General features: G+C 41.6%; 1 protein-coding gene across 3 annotated transcripts in view; it reads left to right on the forward strand.

Moving 5' to 3' along the window:
- Positions 1 to 9152: 9152 nt before the first annotated feature.
- LOC117521521 (low-density lipoprotein receptor-related protein 8-like) overlaps positions 9153 to 18347 on the forward strand; it is a 445771-nt gene continuing 436576 nt past the window's right edge. For all 3 annotated transcript variants that reach the window (XM_034182837.1, XM_034182839.1, XM_034182838.1), the window contains exons 1-2: positions 9153 to 9277; positions 9623 to 9742. In XM_034182837.1, the coding sequence (XP_034038728.1) occupies positions 9211 to 9277; positions 9623 to 9742 (187 nt within the window). In that variant the 5' untranslated portion in view covers positions 9153 to 9210. The remainder of the gene's footprint in view (positions 9278 to 9622; positions 9743 to 18347) is intronic.

Genomic DNA, 18347 nt, shown 5'->3' on the forward strand with positions numbered 1-18347 from the left:
CTGTGCATTGGTGTAATTTGCATATAAATGAGTCACCATATTATTGCCGAGGGGGCATGTGAATAATGGGGTTGAACAGGATACAGTATTGTGCACAAGATGTCTGCAGATGCTGAAACAAGCAGGGTGCACAGTATTTGTTGTTGCCATCACATCTTTCTTTCTTTCTTTCTTTCAGTTAAGTTTGTTTAAATAGCACCAAATCACAACATAGGTCACCCCAAGGCATTTCACAAGGGTAAGGTCTAACTTTACCAACCCCCCCTGAGCAAACATATAGGCAACAGTGAGAAGTGAGAAGGTGAAAACTCCCTCTGACCTTTCTTGAGGAAGAAACCTCAAGCAGACCAGACTCAGAGGGGTGACCCACTGCTTAGGCCATTCTAACAATAACAGAAAGCAAGTAAACAAAGTACAACAAATAATTATCAAACATGCAAAGTAGGAACCAAACAAAAATCTGATTATACTGTAGATCATTATTGTCCATGTCATCTTCCAGGATGAAAACATTGCAGGTGTAGTTCTGCTACATCCACAAACAGGAGTCCAGTAAATAGGATCAGCGTCATCCACCACAGAGAAGCCCAGCAATACCTCAAACAGAGAAAGAGCAGAACTAACACTACACAAAACAGTCATTCACAACAGTAAACTAACAGAATAGCAGACAGAATAGCAAAATTCTAAAGGAGAGGGTGGAAAAAATGGTTCAGTACAACTCTGTCATATGAAAGGGAAAACAGGTCTTTAATGTGGACTTGAATGACTGCAGACAATCAGACTGTTTTACCCCAGCAGGCAAATTGTTCAACAAAAAAGATGCACGGTAAGAGAAAGCTCTGTGGCCTGCTGACTTCTTTTTAACCTTTGGAACACACAGTAATTCTGCCTCCTGAGAAAGCAGAACATGGGCTGGTCCATAAGATTTCATTAGGTAGGCCAGATAGGGAGGCATTAGTCCATGAAGGATTTTGTATATTATTAACAAAACCTTAAAAATCTGACCTTGCATGCATGACGGAGTCCAGCAGGAGTCGCTGCGCATATGGCAGTCAATGGATCCCACTCCCCCAACAGCTAAAGGATACTCTGGCCACTCAGACCAGAGCCTGGGTTTTAGCCCACTGGACAAAGCATCTGCCTCCCATGTCGGAGATTGTAAGTTTATGTCCTGAGGGGAGCGAGAGGGAGTAGTCAAAAACACAACACAGATGGAAGCAAAGTACAGCTGCTACGCATGGACAGGAAGCCAGTGAAGGGAGGCCAAAATTGGGGTAATGTAGCTGAATTAACAGTCAGTTCACCCGCTGCGTGTTATGATCTGACGGTCCGTTTCAACTTGGAGGCAGCCTGTCAGTGGGCTGCAGCGAGCGCATGCTGCAGCCCATCACCACAGCGATATGTTTTTATTTATGTCCACGTGATGACAGCAAGCAGACACACGTGCGTCAAAGTGGGCAGTTGTTAGTACATGTCTGTCCAAACACAGTATGTGTTGTCCAGCTGGGATGTCCAGATCACCACAGCTGCTTCTGTCGGAGGCCACACCTCCTGTCAGTTCAGCTCACACACCAAAGCCACACTCGTGGGGCACTTAAACAAATTTCACTGCCAGCACCACATTGATTGTCTGCTGACTGTTGTCATGTTAATAGTGTGAATGGCCACACATTTTCTAAGTGCCATGCGAGCAGTGTTAGATGTTCTTGCGTGCCACCTGGAAGTTGGCCGACACCTGCCGTGAGAGGGTTCAATGGGCTCGCACAGCGCACACTCTCTTTTGGCCGCTGGTGTGCGCAGATAGTTGTAGCAACAGATGTACGAGGCAGCTGCGATTTTTATATGTTTTGCACACAATTCCTGCTTCATGCACACTATGCGCAAATCAACCAAATTTGCATTATGTGTGAAGGGGCCCTAACATTTGGTCTCAGTCCAAATAGAGTTAAATATACTCTCTCACAGTGCTAAATCAGTTCTATCACAGGGTAAAATCAACTCTATCATGCTGTGAATGACTCTTGGTGGAGTTGAAAAATGTGATTTGACAAAATGGTAGAGCTGATTTCACTCTATAATAGAGTGTATTTAACTCTATTTGGACTGGGACCAAATGTTATCCTGGCAGAGTACATTTTAGTCTGCAAAATTTACTCTGTAGTTCAGATACCAAATTTACATACATTTACAATTTCTGATTTATTTAATGAGTTTAAAGCCTGATTTATGCTTCTGCAGCTGTAACTCCGTGTCATGAAAGGACGTGCGTGACAGTTTTAAAGTTCTCCGTAGCTGGATTATGCTTTATTATGGACTAATTTGACCCTCAAAAACCTTTCTTTCTGCAATCATCACCTCCAATTCAAAGGTAAGGTGTACAATTTCCTTTTTTACTGACCTCGTGCTGTAAATTTGCGGATTTTTCTGCCAATCTTATGTAATTCTGAAATGTAATCAGCATGCTCACTGCAAAAACTGTTAATATGAGACAAAAGAGTGAAAGCAGAAAAATGTCAAAACACAGCCTTTTGTGATGTCTGATTTAACAGGTGCACGTCAGGCTGAGGGTCCGAGCCTGATCACAGTGTGAAAAAATAAACGGTCGGGCTTTAATCACGGAAATGACTCTGGTCCCACATCAGGATTTTTTAATGGAAATACATTGCAACAGGACCTTTTATTCAGTGTAAGCGAAAAATCTGTTATACAAAATCCGTTATATACGGTGTTTATTACATGGAAAACAACTTAAAAACATTGAGACTTTTTTGTCCAGTGACTGTGAATATCCGGTTTATACAATGATGGTTTAGTTGAGTTTTACTGTACAGAGGACTGAACAATAAAAGCTTTGACGATGAAGTCGATTCCATCCCACACGGCTGACTTTATTTTCCCAAATTTTTCTTCTGTTTGGATCTGAATGGAATTTGTACATCTTGAAGCCCTTGTTGTGTCTATTTGTGGATCCAAATGCACAGCAACCCGGCATTTTCAGGGTTGCTGTGCATTTCACATGACAGTTTTGCTCCTTCAGCATCCACCATCAGATCTTTTGTTCATCTCTCATTCTCTTCCTTTTCTTCACCTCTAAAGTTATCCTACCAACCAGCATCCAGTGCTGTCTTGTTACATTCTAACCATCCACCACCTTATAGTCTACAATTCATTCAATTCATTTCAGCTGCATTTCCTTCAGAGTGTAGCCCACCTGTGTGTACCATTCTCTGCTCTTACACACAACAGTGTGCTTCTCCTTGTTCTTAAAATAAGCATTCAAGGCAGCTATTTCCCTCCTTTTTGCAAAATCTGCCACCATCTGCCCTTCCAAATTCCTCTCCTTTTACTGTATCAACCAAATTACATCATCATCACCTGGGTTTCCTTCACAACATGCCCATTGAAGTCCAATCCAATCACCACTTTTTCATCCTTAGGTCCGCACTCCACCACCTCATTTAACTCAAATATTCTTTTTCCTTCATCACAAAACCTACCTGTGGGGCATATGCACTGATGATATTCATCATCACCCCTTCAATTTCACACTTCACACTTGTCACCCTGTCAGACATTTGCTTATCTGCCAAAATACTCTTAGTATACAATTCCTTTAGAATGACTCCAACACCATTTCTCCTCCCACCCACATTATCAAACAACAATTTGAACCCACCTCAGATGTTCTTGGCTTTACTTCCCTTCCACTTGACCTCTTGTATACACAATACAGTACTTAGATCAATAAACACTCCCACAGTGTACTCTTCTTTCAACTGCAGTTGTAATTGTTTCTACCAATTCAATGAGTGCTAAGCTTGTTGATCATTGAGATCTGAATCCATATTGTCTTTCACTAATTAATTTATGTTTCTCAAAATAATTAGTTTTTGTGTGAACCATTTCTCAAGAACTGTAGAGAACTGTGAAAGCAGCGACACTGGTCTATAGTTGTTAAATTTGTGTTCATCCCCACTTTTAAACATGGGGATCACTTTAGCCACTTTCATTTGCTCTGGAAAACATTGGTTTGTATGGAAAGATTAAAAATATAGGTCAGTGGCTTAGCAATGCAGTCAACAGTTCTTTTAACAATTGTCATATCTAATCTGTTACTATCTGTGGATAATTTCTTTTTCCTAACTATAGATAAGACTTCATCTTCACTGACCTCCCCAACAAAGACAGACTGCATTATTCTACTTCCCATTATGAATGATTTCTTTTGATTAATTGTATTCATGGATTCTGCAATATTAGCTCCAATATTTGAAAAAACACATTAAATTAATTTGCAATAGTATTTTGTTGGTGGTATATTCAACATCATTTTCAATAAAATAATCAGGTCTTGGTTTGGAGTTAAGTCTCACTGCACTATTTAATACATTCCATGTTGCTTTCATATTCCTGTGATTTTCCCTCAGTTTTCGATTGTAATAATCCTTCTCAGCAGTTCATAATAGTTGTTACTTTGTTTTTGTATGTTTTGTATTTTATCTCACTGTTGGGTGTCCATTTTGTTTTAATATAATTTCTGTACAGTTTATTTTTCTTTTGGCATGATCTCATAATTCCTATCGTAAACCAAGGTTTTCCACTATTAGAGATTTTCTCATATGGTTTTAGTGGACACCAGGTATTATAAAGTAACAACATAAGTATTTATGAAAAATTTGTAAACTTCATTCATGTCGTCCACGTAGACTCCAGACCAGCCTTGCTCTAAAAGTTCTCTTTTAAATTTGTAAATTGTTTTCTCGCTTCTGACTTTGAAGTATGTGAACTGATTTGAACGCTCATATTTTTAAGCTGCAAATCAAGAACCGTAAAGACAGGTAAATGATCACTGATATTATTTATCAGTAAAGCACTCTGAGCAATATGCTCAATGTCATTTGTGATAATATTATCAATTAATGTGGCACAAGAAGTGGGAATCCTGCTTGGATGTTGTAAAATCAAAGGAAAAAGGGACCGAGCCGATCATATATCTAAAAAATCTGAAATAGCTTCACATTTAAATGCATTATAAAAATCAATATTAAAATCTGCACCAATCAAAAAAATCTTGTGGTTGTTCTCTGCTTCTAATATACTTTCAAAACTGTCCCTGAAAGCATTCACGTGAGTCATGCGCTCTGTAGATACATGCAGCAATCACATTCCAGCCCTTCCGCATTTCATAATAATACCTTCTACAGCAATAGACATTGATTCAACCAGTTTACATTTCACTTTACTATCCACATATAACACCACGCCTCCCTCTCTCTTTCCTGGACGGTTTATGTGAAACAAATTATATCCTTCAATTTCAAAGTCTATTCCTTTGTCCTCACAGAGCCAATTTTCAGAAAAAGCAATAATTTTAAATTGACAATTGAGTGACCTCAAGTAATCTGCAGCTTTATAGAAATTAGCATATAGGCTTCTAATATTGAAATGAATGAAAGATACATCTCTTAAATTAAAGTTTGAAATAAATTCACCATCCATATAACATTTACATGTTACTTGTATTGCTCCAGAAATGGCTCTCAGGATCTAAATCTATCTCAAAATCATGCATTTTATTTTCCCTTAAATCATAATTTCCCATAGTTAAATATTCCCAAGTTCATACCACAAAACATGTTTAATAATTAACAGATAAAAATTACTACTGAATGTAGACAGAAAATCAAGACATTTTATGTTACAGTCCTATTCCAAAATGTATTAAATTCATTTTTTTTCCTCAAAATTCTACACACAATACCCCATAATGGCAATGCAAAAAAGTCTTGAGATTTTTGCAAATTTATAAAAAAAAAATGCCTAAGAAATTACACGTACCTAAGTATCCACAGCCTTTGTCATGAAGCTCAAAATTGAGCTCAGGTGCATCCTGTTTCCAGTGATCATCCCTGAGATGTTTCTACAGCTTATTTGGAGTCCACCTGAGGTAAATTCAGTTGATTGACATGATTTGGAAAGACACACACCTGTCTACATATAAGGTCCCACAGTTGACAGTGCATGTCAGAGCATAAACCAAGCATGAAGTCAAAGGAATTGTCTGTAGACCTCCAAGACAGGATTGTCTCAAGGCACAAATCTGGAGAAGGGTAGAGAAACATTTCTGCTGCTTGAAGGTCCCAATGAGCACAGTGGCCTCCATCATTTCTAAATGGAAGAAGTTTGGATCCACCGGGACTCTTCCTAGTAGAGTTGGATTGACAAATAATACTCATGAGTCAACTAGTCAGGTACCATTTGTCATCAACTAGTCGAGTAGCCAACGACTAAATTTGACATTGACTGAATTAAACCAATTTCCAATCTTCATGGTGAAACTCAAATGTGACATTTATTTGAACAAATATAAGCACAAAATGCCAAATACAAAAAAAAAGCTTTCGTGTCAAGACAATACCTGCATAGATGACCCATTTGAGCTGAATAACTCGCCTGTCAAGGTTCACACACTTTCCTCACTGAGTGAAGGGAGTGGTGGCAGCTCCAGCAGGTCTATTATTTTAATAGGTCTAATATTTTAATGAACTTAATAAATGGCTTTTGATTAGTTGACTAATAAAAAATAGTTGACAAGTCGGATGTTAGCTAGTCATAGTTGACTATTACGATTATTCGTCCCATCCTAGAGCTGGCCACCCATCTAAACTGAGTGATAGGGGAGAAGGGCCTCAGTTGGGGAGGTGACCAAGAACCAGATGGTCACTCTGTCAGAGCTCCAGCATTCATTGTGTGGAGAGAGGAGGACAACAATCTCTGCACCAATCTACCGATCAGGCCTGTATGATAGAGTGGCCAGACAGAAGTCCCTCCTTAGTAAAGGGCACATGGCAGCCCACATGGAGATTGCCAAAAGGCACCTGAAACCTGAAGGACTCTCAGACCATGAGAAACAAAATTCTCTGGTCCAATGAGACAAAGATTGAACTCTTTGGCGTGAATGCCAGGTGTCATGTTTGGAGGAAAGCAGGCACCATTCCTACAGTGAAGCATGGTGATGGCAGCATCATGCTGTGGGGATGTTTTTCGGCAGCAGGAACTGGAGACCAGTCAGGATTGAAGGAAAGAAGAATGTAGCAATGAACAGAGACATCCTGGATAAAACCTGCTGCAGAGAGCTCTTGACCTCAGACTGTGGTGACGGTTCATCTTTCAGTAGGACAATAATGACCCCAAGCACACAACCAAAATATCCAATCAAATCAATTTTATTTATATAGCGCCAAATCACAACAAACAGTCACCCCAAGGCGCTTTATATTGTAAGGCAAAAGCCATACAATAATTACAGAAAAACCCCAATGGTCAAAACGACCCCCTATGAGCAAGCACTTGGCGACAGTGGGAAGGAAAACTCCCTTTTAACAGGAAGAAACCTCCAGCAGAACCAGGCTCAGGGAGGGGCAGTCTTCTGCTGGGACTAGTTGGGGCTGAGGGGAGAGAATCAGGAAAAAGACATGCTGTGGAAGAGAGCAGAGATCAATCACTAATGATTAAATGCAGAGTGATGCATACAGAGCAAAAAGAGGTGAATAAAAAGAAACACTGGGTGCATCATGGGAACCCCCCAGCAGTCTAAGTCTATAGCAGCATAACTAAGGGATGGTTCAGGGTCACCTGATCCAGCCCTAACTATAAGCTTTTTTCAAAAAGGAAAGTTTTAAGCTTAATCTTAAAAGTAGAGAGGGTGTCTGTCTCCCTGATCTGAATTGGGAGCTGGTTCCACAGGAGAGGAGCATGAAAGCTGAAGGCTCTGCCTCCCATTCTACTCTTACAAACCCTAGGAACTACAAGTACGCGAAGTGCTCTATTGGGGTGATATGGTACTATGAGGTTCCTAAGATAAGATGGGACCTGATTATTCAAAACCTTATAAGTAAGAAGAAGAATTTTAAATTCTATTCTGGAATTAACAGGGAGCCAATGAAGAGAAGCCAATAGGGGTGAAATATGCTGTCTCCTTCTAGTCCCTGTCAGTACTCTATCTGCAGCATTTTGAATTAACTGAAGGCTTTTCAGGGAACTTTTAGGACAACCTGATAATAATGAATTACAATAGTCCAGCATAGAAGAAATAAATGCATGAATGAGCTTTTCAGCATCACTCTGAGACAAGACCTTACTAATTTTAGAGACATTGTGCAAATGCAAAAAAGCAGTCCTACATATTTGCTTAATATGCGCATTGAAGGACATATCCTGATCAAAAATGACTCAAAGGAGTGGCTTCAGGACAACTCTGTGAATGTCCTTGGGTGGCCCAGTCAGAGCCCAGACCTGAATTAGATTGAACATCTCTGGAGAGATCTGAAAATGGCTGTACATCGACGCCCCTCATCCAACCTGATGGAGCTTGAGAAGTGCTGCAGAGTGGAATGGGCAAAACTGCCCAAGATAGGTGCACCAAGCTTGTGGCATCATATCCAAGAAGACTTGAAGCTGTAATTGCTGTCAAAAATGCACCAACTAACAAATTTACAAAAAAAAAAAAAAACTTTTTTCATGTTGTCATTATGGGGTGTTGTGAGTAGACCTTTGAGGGGAAAATGAATTTACTCCAATTTGGAATAATGCTCTAACATAAAATGTGAATACTTTCTAGATGCGCTGTATGACTAACTCTCCTCTTTATCATGTCAGTCACCTCTCTCTTTTTACCAGATGTTCTATCAACAAGTCCCAATTCTCACTTTGGCACTTACTTTCCTGCTGTCCTGCTGTCTGTGGACATGTTCTCCTTGTCCTCTTCTTCGCCCAGCAGTTGCCCAATTTCCACTGTGGTACCCTGTTGAACAGTATTGTTGTTAAGCTGGACCTCAACCGACCTGGTATGGAAATGTGATTTGTGACTTGCATGTTTTATGTGGTAAATTTTATGCCGGATGGGCCTTCCCCTCTACTCACTTATCCGGGCTTGGGATCAGCCCTCATAGCTGTACACCCCATGTGGCTGAGGTTTGGCCAAATTTACCCTCATCTACCCTCATTTAACTGAGTTTGGCACTTGGCACCCACAACAGACTGTCTGCATATTCTATTCTATTCTCCGCCCATCACGGTCGGGGTAGCCAATGAGGCGGAGGGAGGCGGAGCCTGAGCGCGGCGTCGCAGCGGTACTACAGCGGTACTACAGCATCTTTTCGGGCTTTGTTTGGTGGACGTGGATGAGCTCCATCACCTCCTCCAGAGATGTGGACGGACATACGGACGCTGCTGCTGCTCCATCTGTTAGTGTCGAAGCTTCGCTTGTGTCAAGGTCGGTACAACAGTTTTGTCCGCTGAGAGAAAAAGAGAAAGAGAATAAGAAATAAAGGAGACGCGGTGTGTGGCTGTGCAGGTGGCTGAGAAGGAGCGCACACGCGTGTCGGACCCACAGAGAAAATAAAATGCACTTTGACTGATCACACTGAGAAGGTTGACTGAGTTAATGTTTAATTTATCTGAGAAAGTAGGCGAATAATTGTAAGAAAACGCAGTCCGCGGCTGTCCCACAGCCTGAGTGTAAATGATGCTGAATATCAATGAGGGTTTGGTTTGAAAATGACACTTTGCTGTCCGCGGCCGCTCGTCCGTCCGGACGCCGGTTTTCTCTGTTTTCCAGCTTCAGCTGACGAGTGTGAGGACGGACAGTTTCAGTGCAGCAACAAAAGGTGTATACCGACCATATGGAGGTGCGACGACGATGACGACTGTTCGGACAACAGTGATGAAGAAAACTGCCGTAAGTGAGAATAAAACAACACGGGCAACGGGTCACAAACGCACGGGCAACGGGTCACAAACGCACGGGCCGGGGGCCACACACGCACGGGCCAGGAGGCACACACACGGGCCGGGGGCCACAAGCACATGGGCCTAGGGACCACAAAAACACAGACTGGGGGCCACAAACACACGGGCCGGGGGCCCATAAACGCACGGACAGGGAGACACACACATAGGCGAGAAGGCACGCACACACAGGCAGGACCACAAACGCACGGGCCGGGGGCCACAAATGCTGGGCCGGGGGCCACTGACCTTGTGTGTGCACCTGATGGGCCTCTCAAACACTCATGAGGGATTTTTTCTTTTTTTTTCTTTTTTTTTTACCTTGCAAACAGGATGTAAAGGACTTTTTCATTGTAACCCCCCCCCCGCCCCAGCTAAAGCTGTTTTGCTCATTTGTGTTCTGTGCAAATTGTGCTTATGAAATAGTCTGGAATTGGACCTCGACCTCATGTAATTCTGCTACGACTGAAAACTTCCAGAAGTGGGCAAACATGGTTCAGAAGTGGAAGTGTCGTCCAAATTTCCATTTTTTAAAAATCATTCATTTATTCATTCATTTTCTGCTGCTTATTTGGTTTTGGGTTAGCAGACCAAGCAGCTCATTCCGCACTTTCCTATCATCTACCAAGTACTCCATCTCTTTCTGTGGGATCCCGAGGTGTTTCCAAGACAGCTAGGAAATATAATCCTTCTAGCGTGTCTTGGGTCTTCCCTGGGGCCTCTTCCAGTTAGATGTACCTGGAAGACCTCCTTAGGGGGCATCCTTAGTAGATGCCCAAATCCCCTCAGCTGTCTCCTTTCATTGTGAAGAAGCAGCAAAGTTTTTATACTACATATCTTTGTGTAGGTGACCTTGGTGACAGCAATCTGTTCATTTCTATCGAAGCCTTCATTTTGACTGATGTATGTGTGAAGCTCTTCCTTCCATTATTTGTTTTTGGGTTTAGAATTTGTCTTGAGTACACTGAAAAAAATTCAGCTTTTGCTGTGGGTTTCAGAGAGACCATATATGTGCTACTGTGTGCCAGAAAGCTAGGTTTTGAAAGCCAACAAGCTAGCTCCAACATTTCAGCTGCTTCACTGTTGCCGTATTTCAATTGCAAAAGTGACAAGAAAGTAGTTAAGCAAATAAAAGACACGTTGTGAACATAAGTTAGGTTTGGCAGCTACAGCTGCATGTAAAAAGTTTGGGCACTTCTGATGATTTCCATTATTTTCCTTTATAAATCATTGGTTGTTCAGCAATTTCAGTTAAATATATCATATAGCAGACAAACACATTGATATTTGAGGAGTGAAATAAAGTTTATAGGATTTACAGAAAGTGTGCAATAATTCTTTAAACGAAATTAGACAGGTGCATAAATTTGGGCACCCCAACAGAAAAAAAAAATCAATATTTAGTAGATCCTCCTTTTGCAGAAATAACAGCCTCTAAATGCTTCCTATAGCTTCCAGGGAGAGTCTTGATTCTGGTTGAAGGTATTTTGGACCATTCTTCTTTACAAAACATCTCAGGTTTGTTGGTTTCCGAGCATGAACAGCCCACTTAAAATCACACCACAGATTTTCAATAATATTCAGGCGTGTGCAATGAGATGACCATTCCAGAACCTTGTACTTGGTCCTCTGCATTCTGAGCAGTGTTTAGGGTCGTTGTCTTGTTGAACGATCCAGCCCCGGCGCAACTTCAACTTTGTCACTGATTCATGAACACTGTTCTCAGGAATCTGCTGATACTGACTGGAATCCATGTGACCTTCAACTTTAACAAGATTCCCAGTACCTGCACTGGCCACAAAGCCACACAGCATGATGGAACCACCTCCAGGTTTTATGTCCAAATAACTCAGTTTTAGTTTCATCAGTCCACAGCACCTTATTCCAAAATTAAGCTGGCTTGTCCAAATGTGCTTCAGCATACCTCAAGCGACTGTTTGTGGTGTGTACACAGAAAAGGCTTACTCTGCATTACTTTCTCATCCAGCATCTCCTTGTGAAAAGTGCGCTGTGTAGTTGAACGATGCACAGAGACACTATGGTCTTCCATTTCCTCAGTCAGCTTACCAAACCAATTTTGTGTTCCAATAATTAGTGCTAAATGTATTCAAATCAATAAAATGACACGGGTGCCCAAATTTATGCACCTTCCTAATTTTGTTTAAATAATTATTGCACAGGCGGCATGGTGGATTAGTGGTTAGCACTGTTGCCTCACAGTGAGAAGGTCGTGGGTTCAGTTTCGGTGGCCTTTCTGTGTGGAGTTTGCATGTTCTCCCCGTGTTTGCGTGGTGCTCTGGTTTCCTCCCACATCCAAAGACATGCGGGTCAGGTGGATTGGAATCTTTAAAATTGTCTGTAGGTGTGCGTGTGGGTGTGTCTGTGTTTGTTTGTCTGTTTGTGGCTTGTGGCGGACTGGCGTCCTGTCCTGGGTGTACCCTGCCTCATACCCTATGACTGCTGGGATAGGCTCCAGCCCCCCGCAACCCTTAATTGGACTAAGCGGTAGAAAATGAATGAATGAATGAATGAATAATTATTGCACACTTTCTGTAAATACTAGAAACTTCATTTCACTTCTCAAATATCATAGTTTGTCTGCTATATTATATATTTAACTGAAATTTCTGATCCAGACAACCAATGATTTATAAAAGAAAATCATGAAAATTATCAGGGGTGCCCAAACTTTTGCATACAGCTGTATAACAGGCAAATTTGTTGCCTGTTGTTTTTGTCTCTATACTGCTGTGTTCCCATATTCACACAACTGAATGATAATAAACAAACCTGGCTCATATATATATATATATATATAAAACCTACATAAAATAAGTATTGAACACATCACCATTTTTCTCAGTAAATACATTACTAAAGGTGCTGTTGACAGGAAATGTTCACCAGATGTTCGTAACAACCCAAGTAATGCACACATACAAAGAAATGAAACCATAGATGTTCATAAATTAAGTTATGTATAATAATGTGAAATGATGGTGGAAAAAAGTATTAAGCACCAGAAGAAAAGGAGGGGCAAAAAGGCATGGACAGCCAAGACATCAGCTGAAATCTTTCAGTAATTAGTGATTCTGCCCCTTGTCAATACAAATTAATATCAGTTGGTTCAGTTCCAACTGATGGCTTATAAAAAGGTGTCTCAAACCAAGGTATCACGCAAGAAACATTTCATGATGGATAAAAGCAAAGAGCTCTCAAGATCTTTGCAACCTTATTGCTGCAAAACAAATTGATGCAATTAGATACAGAAGGAATTCTAAACTTCTGAATGTTCCAGGGAGCACTGTTGGGGCTATAATCTGAAAGTGAAAAGAACATGATTTCACTATAAACCGGCCATGACCAGGTTCTCCTCACAAGATTTTTGGCAGAGGATTAAAAAAATTTATCAGAAGAGTTGTCCACCAGCTAAGGACCACTTGTGGAGCGCTTCAGACAGACCTGGAATTAGCAGGTCCAATTGTTTCAAAGAAAACAATAAGTAATGCACTCAACCATCATGGCCTGTTTGCACCCAAACGACGCAAGACTCAATTTCTGAAGAAAAAAACATGTTGAAGCTCTTTAAAAGTTTTCTGCGCAACATTTAGGCAAGCTTGTGAAATACTGGGAGAATACAATTTGGTCAGATGAGACCAAAATAGAACTTTTTGGATGCACACCATAAATGGCACTGCACATCACCCCAAAAACACCATAACAACAGTTTAGCAGTTTTATGTAGTCCCAACTAAATTAAATTTCTATCAAATAAATATATGTAATCCCAAGTAAATTAAATTATCTTGCATGAATGTGCTTTATTTGAGTTGGGGCTACATACACTCAACAAAAATATAAATGCAACACTTTTGGTTTTGCTCCCATTTTGTATGAGATGAACTCAAAGATCTAAAACTTTTTCCATATACACAATATCATCATTTCCCTCAAATATTGTTCACAAACCAGTCTAAATCTGTGATAGTGAGCACTTCTCCTTTGCTGAGATAATCCATCCCACCTCACAGGTGTGCCATATCAAGATGCTGATTAGACACCATGATTAGTGCACAGGTGTGCCTTAGACTGTTCACAATAAAAGGCCACTCTGAAAGGTGCAGTATTATCACACAGCACAATGCCACAGATGTCACAAGATTTGAGGGAGCGTGCAATTGGCATGCTGACAGCAGGAATGTCAACCAGAGCTGTTGCTCGTGTATTGAATGTTCATTTCTCTACCATAAGCCATCTCCAAAGACGTTTCAGAGAATTTGGCAGTACATCCAATCAGCCTCACAACCGCAGACCACGTGTAACCACACCAGCCCAGGACAGCACAAACTGTCAGAAACCGTCTCAGGGAAGCTCATCTGCATGCTCGTCGTCCTCATTGGGGTCTCGACCTGACTCCAGTTCGCCGTCGTAACCGACTTGATTGGGCAAATGCTCACATTCGCTGGCGTTTGGCATGTTGGAGAGGTGTTCGCTTCACGGATTAATCCCGGTTCACACTGTTCAGGGCAGATGGCAGACAGCGTGTGTGGCGTCGTGTGGGTGAGCGGTTTTCTGATGTCAGTGTTGTGGATCGAGTGGCCCATGGTGACGGTGGGGTTATGGTATGGGCAGGCGTCTGTTATGGATGAAGAACACAGGTGCATTTTATTGATGGCATTTTGAATGCACAGAGATACTGTGACGAGATCCTGAGGCCCATTGTTGTGCCAACATCCAAGAACATCACCTCATGTTGCAGCAGGATAATGCACGGCCCCATGTTGCAAGGATCTGTACACAATTCTTGGAAGCTGAAAATGTCCCAGTTCTTGCATGGCCTGCATACTCACCGGACATGTCACCCATTGAGCATGTTTGGGTTGCTCTGGACCGGCGTATACGACAGCGTGTACCAGTTCCTGCCAATATCCAGCAACTTCGCACAGACATTGAAGAGGAGTGGACCAACATTCCACAGGCCACAATTGACAACCTGATCAGCTCTATGCGAAGGAGATGTGTTGCACTGCATGAGGCAAATGGTGGTCACACCAGATACTGACTGGTATCCCCCCCCCAATAAAACAAAACTGCACCTTTTAGAGTGGCCTTTTATTGTGGACAGTCTAAGGCACACCTGTGCACTAATCATGGTGTCTAATCAGCATCTTGATATGGCACACCTGTGAGGTGGGATGGATTATCTTAGCAAAGGAGAAGTGCTCACTATCACAGATTTAGACTGGTTTGTGAACAATATTTGAGGGAAATGGTGATATTGTGTATGTGGAAAAAGTTTTAGACCTTTGAGTTCATCTCATACAAAATGGGAGCAAAACCAAAAGTGTTGCGTTTATATTTTTGTTGAGTGTATATTTATTAGATGGAAATCCTGCTCATAATTGAATTAAGTTCATCCAGTGCATCAGTTTTTCTGAGTGTAGGTACGTTATGCGATTGTTGACACATGGTTCTTGTAATTTACTCATAAGTTGAACTGATTGGCTGAAAGCTGCAGTCCTCATGCGAACAGATGGTTTCATTCACACATGGAGTGAATATAAAGTCTTACCTGTTCGTTTCAGTCCGATTCATTATCACATCATGATGAACACCTATCCACATAAAGCATCTTGGAAAACGATGTCTGAAAATACTTTCATTCTTTGTTGTGGCTGGAGATGCAGCAAGTCCCTCATTGGTTTTTCTGCTCCAGGTGCTTTTCTCAGAGGATGCCGGTGTCGCGGTCTGATTGGTTCCACCCGTCTGATCAGTCAGACGGAGGAACCAATCAAAGCACCGGTCGCGGTCTGATTGGTTCCCCCGTCTGATCAGTCACAATGGGGGAACAACTGGAGGGACCCTGCAATATCCATCCTTCCTTCCTTTTCCTTCTGTCCCAATGCATTCCCAGATCAAATGTGTGAAGCTGCATGTAACAGAGAAACAGAAACATCACATTCTCTTCTCATGTTCACTTAATCTTTTTTAATCCTTGAAAAATTTTCTGTTCCAAAAATTGAATTAGTTTTATTTCATTAATCTCAAAGAGACAATACCTGGAACTGCTGCCATCTGGAAGACATTAGAGTGTATTTAATGATCTGCTCACCATCATGTTGGCTGTGCATCACCTCCTATATTCCAATTTAATTTCACCATCTGCTGTTGTCATTTTGTATGTTACGGTCCATCTTATATTGCATTTGTTTCATCCTCCCCTTGTGCTCTTTTCCTTATTTTGACAGAGGAGAAAGCTGACAGGATATAGCACTGGGTTAAAAGCACAAATAAAATCTTGTTTTCACTTTGGATTACATGTTTTTGTGCTTCAAGCCCAGAATGCTTGCAGGTGATTTTTAACCTATTGTTCCCTTGAGAGGTCAATAAGTGCATGTTATCTGGTAACATTCTCTTGAGAGACTAAGTTATCCAGCTGAGATTGTGATTGCATGTTGTGTTGGTCCACTGCACAAAGGTACGACAGCTGTCTTGGATGTGTTGTGTGCAGATGTGATAGAATTCCAGTTTGTTTTTGTGACTGCGAGCCAACGGCCTAGATTTTATAAGAATGCTCACAACTGAAGTTGTGCCAGGCCTGAATCCAAGCAGTGCATGTTTACTGTGCACCGATGTTCTTTGTGTCTGAGTTAACTGTGGCTTGGGAGAAATCCTGCACCTTTCCACACATGCAGACACACTGCAGTTTGTGTCATTCAGCGTAATTAGCCACATGATAGGCCTGTTTATCTGTGTGCATGTTAGCCTGGAGGTGTGTCTGGGACCAGAAGGATGTCCTCCAACGTTCCAAAGAAAGCGGGTCATCAGCGGAGCATCTTTGCCTCTAAAACATTTATGTATCCCTGATCTGTACATGCCAAAATCCCTTATGGTCTGAGGAAATAATTACAATGTCAGGTTTATTTTCTCAGCATTATGTTTATGAATATAACTTTTTTATTGTATGAATTAGCACTTGCATAGTAATTGAAAACATCCCTCTGAAAGCCTTTTAAAGCTCAGACTGCAGTCACTCAATGTTTGATTACAGTAGTTGAGCAATGCATGCTCTTTTATTTGAGTGGCCTTCACTCTATTCATGTCTTTGTGTCTGCGTAGGCTGTCAGAGGAAGCTGATTGGTTGTTGGTTGTCCGGTAAGTATTCCCAGTGCTTCACTTTTGCCACATTTTGTTACGTATCAGCCTTATTCCAAAATGGAGTAAATTCATTTTTCCCTTAAAATTGGACTCACAACACCCCATAATGACAACATGAAAAAGTATTTTTTGGAAATTTTTGCAACTTTATTAAAAATAAGAAATCAAGTACGCAAGTATTCACACCCTTTGCTCAATACTTTGTTGATGCACCTTTGGCAGCAATTACAGCCTCAAGTCTTCTGGAATATGATGCCACAAGCTTGGTGCACCTATTTTCAGGCGGTTTTTACCCGTTCTTCTTCAAGCTCCATCAGGTTGGATGGGGAGCGGCGGTGCACAGCCATTTTCAGATCTCTCCTGAGATGTTCAGTCAGATTGAGGTCTGGGCAAGGACATTCACAAAGTTGTCCTGAAGCCACTTTTTTGATGTCTTGGCTGTGTGCTTAGGGTCATTGTCCTGCTGAAAGATGAACTGTCGCCCCAGTCTGAGGTCAAGAGCACTCTGGAGCATGTTTTCATCCAGGATGATTCTGTACATTGCTGCCTTCATCTTTCCCTCAATCCTGACTAGTCTCCCAGTTTCTGCCACTGAAAATCATCCCCACAGCATGATGCTGCCACCACCATGCTTCACTGTAGGGATGGCACCTGGTTTTCTCCAAACATGACCCTTGGCATTCACGCCAAAGAGTTCAATCTGTGTCTTATCAGACCAGAGAATTTTGTTTCTCATAGGTTGAGAGTCTTTCAGGTGCCTTTTGGCAAACTCCAGGCAAGCTCCATGTGCCTTTCACTAAGAAGTGGCTTGGTGGATTGCTGCAGAGATGGTTGTGCTTCTGGAAGGTTCTTCTCTCTTCTCAGAGGAATGCTGGAGCTCTGACAGAGTGACCATCGTGTTCTTGGTCACCTCCCTGACTAAGGCCCTACTCTCCCAGTCGCTCAGTGTAGACGCACAGTCTGGTGGATCTAAGCTTCATCCATTTATGGATGATGGAGGCAACTGTGCTCATTGGGATCTTCAAAGCAACAGAACCCTTTGCCAGATTTGTGCCTCGAGACAATCCTGTCTCAGAGGTCTACAGACAGTTCCTTTGACTTCATGCTTGGTCTGTATTCTGACATGCACTGTCGGCTCTGGGACCTTATATGTAGACAGGTGTGTGTCTTACCAAATCATGTCCAGTCAACTAAATTTACCCCAGGTGGATTCCAATAAAGCTGTAGAAACATCTCAAACATGATCACTGGAAACAGGATGTACCTGAGCTCAATTTTGAGGTTCATTACAAAGACTCTGAATACTTACAGTATGTACATGTGATTTCTTAGGTTTTTAATTTGAATGAATTTACAAAAATCCAAAACAACAAAAAAAAAAAAACCAAACGTTTTTC

The sequence above is a fragment of the Thalassophryne amazonica genome, chromosome 12 (assembly GCF_902500255.1).
Source record: "Thalassophryne amazonica chromosome 12, fThaAma1.1, whole genome shotgun sequence".
NCBI lineage: Eukaryota > Metazoa > Chordata > Actinopteri > Batrachoidiformes > Batrachoididae > Thalassophryne > Thalassophryne amazonica.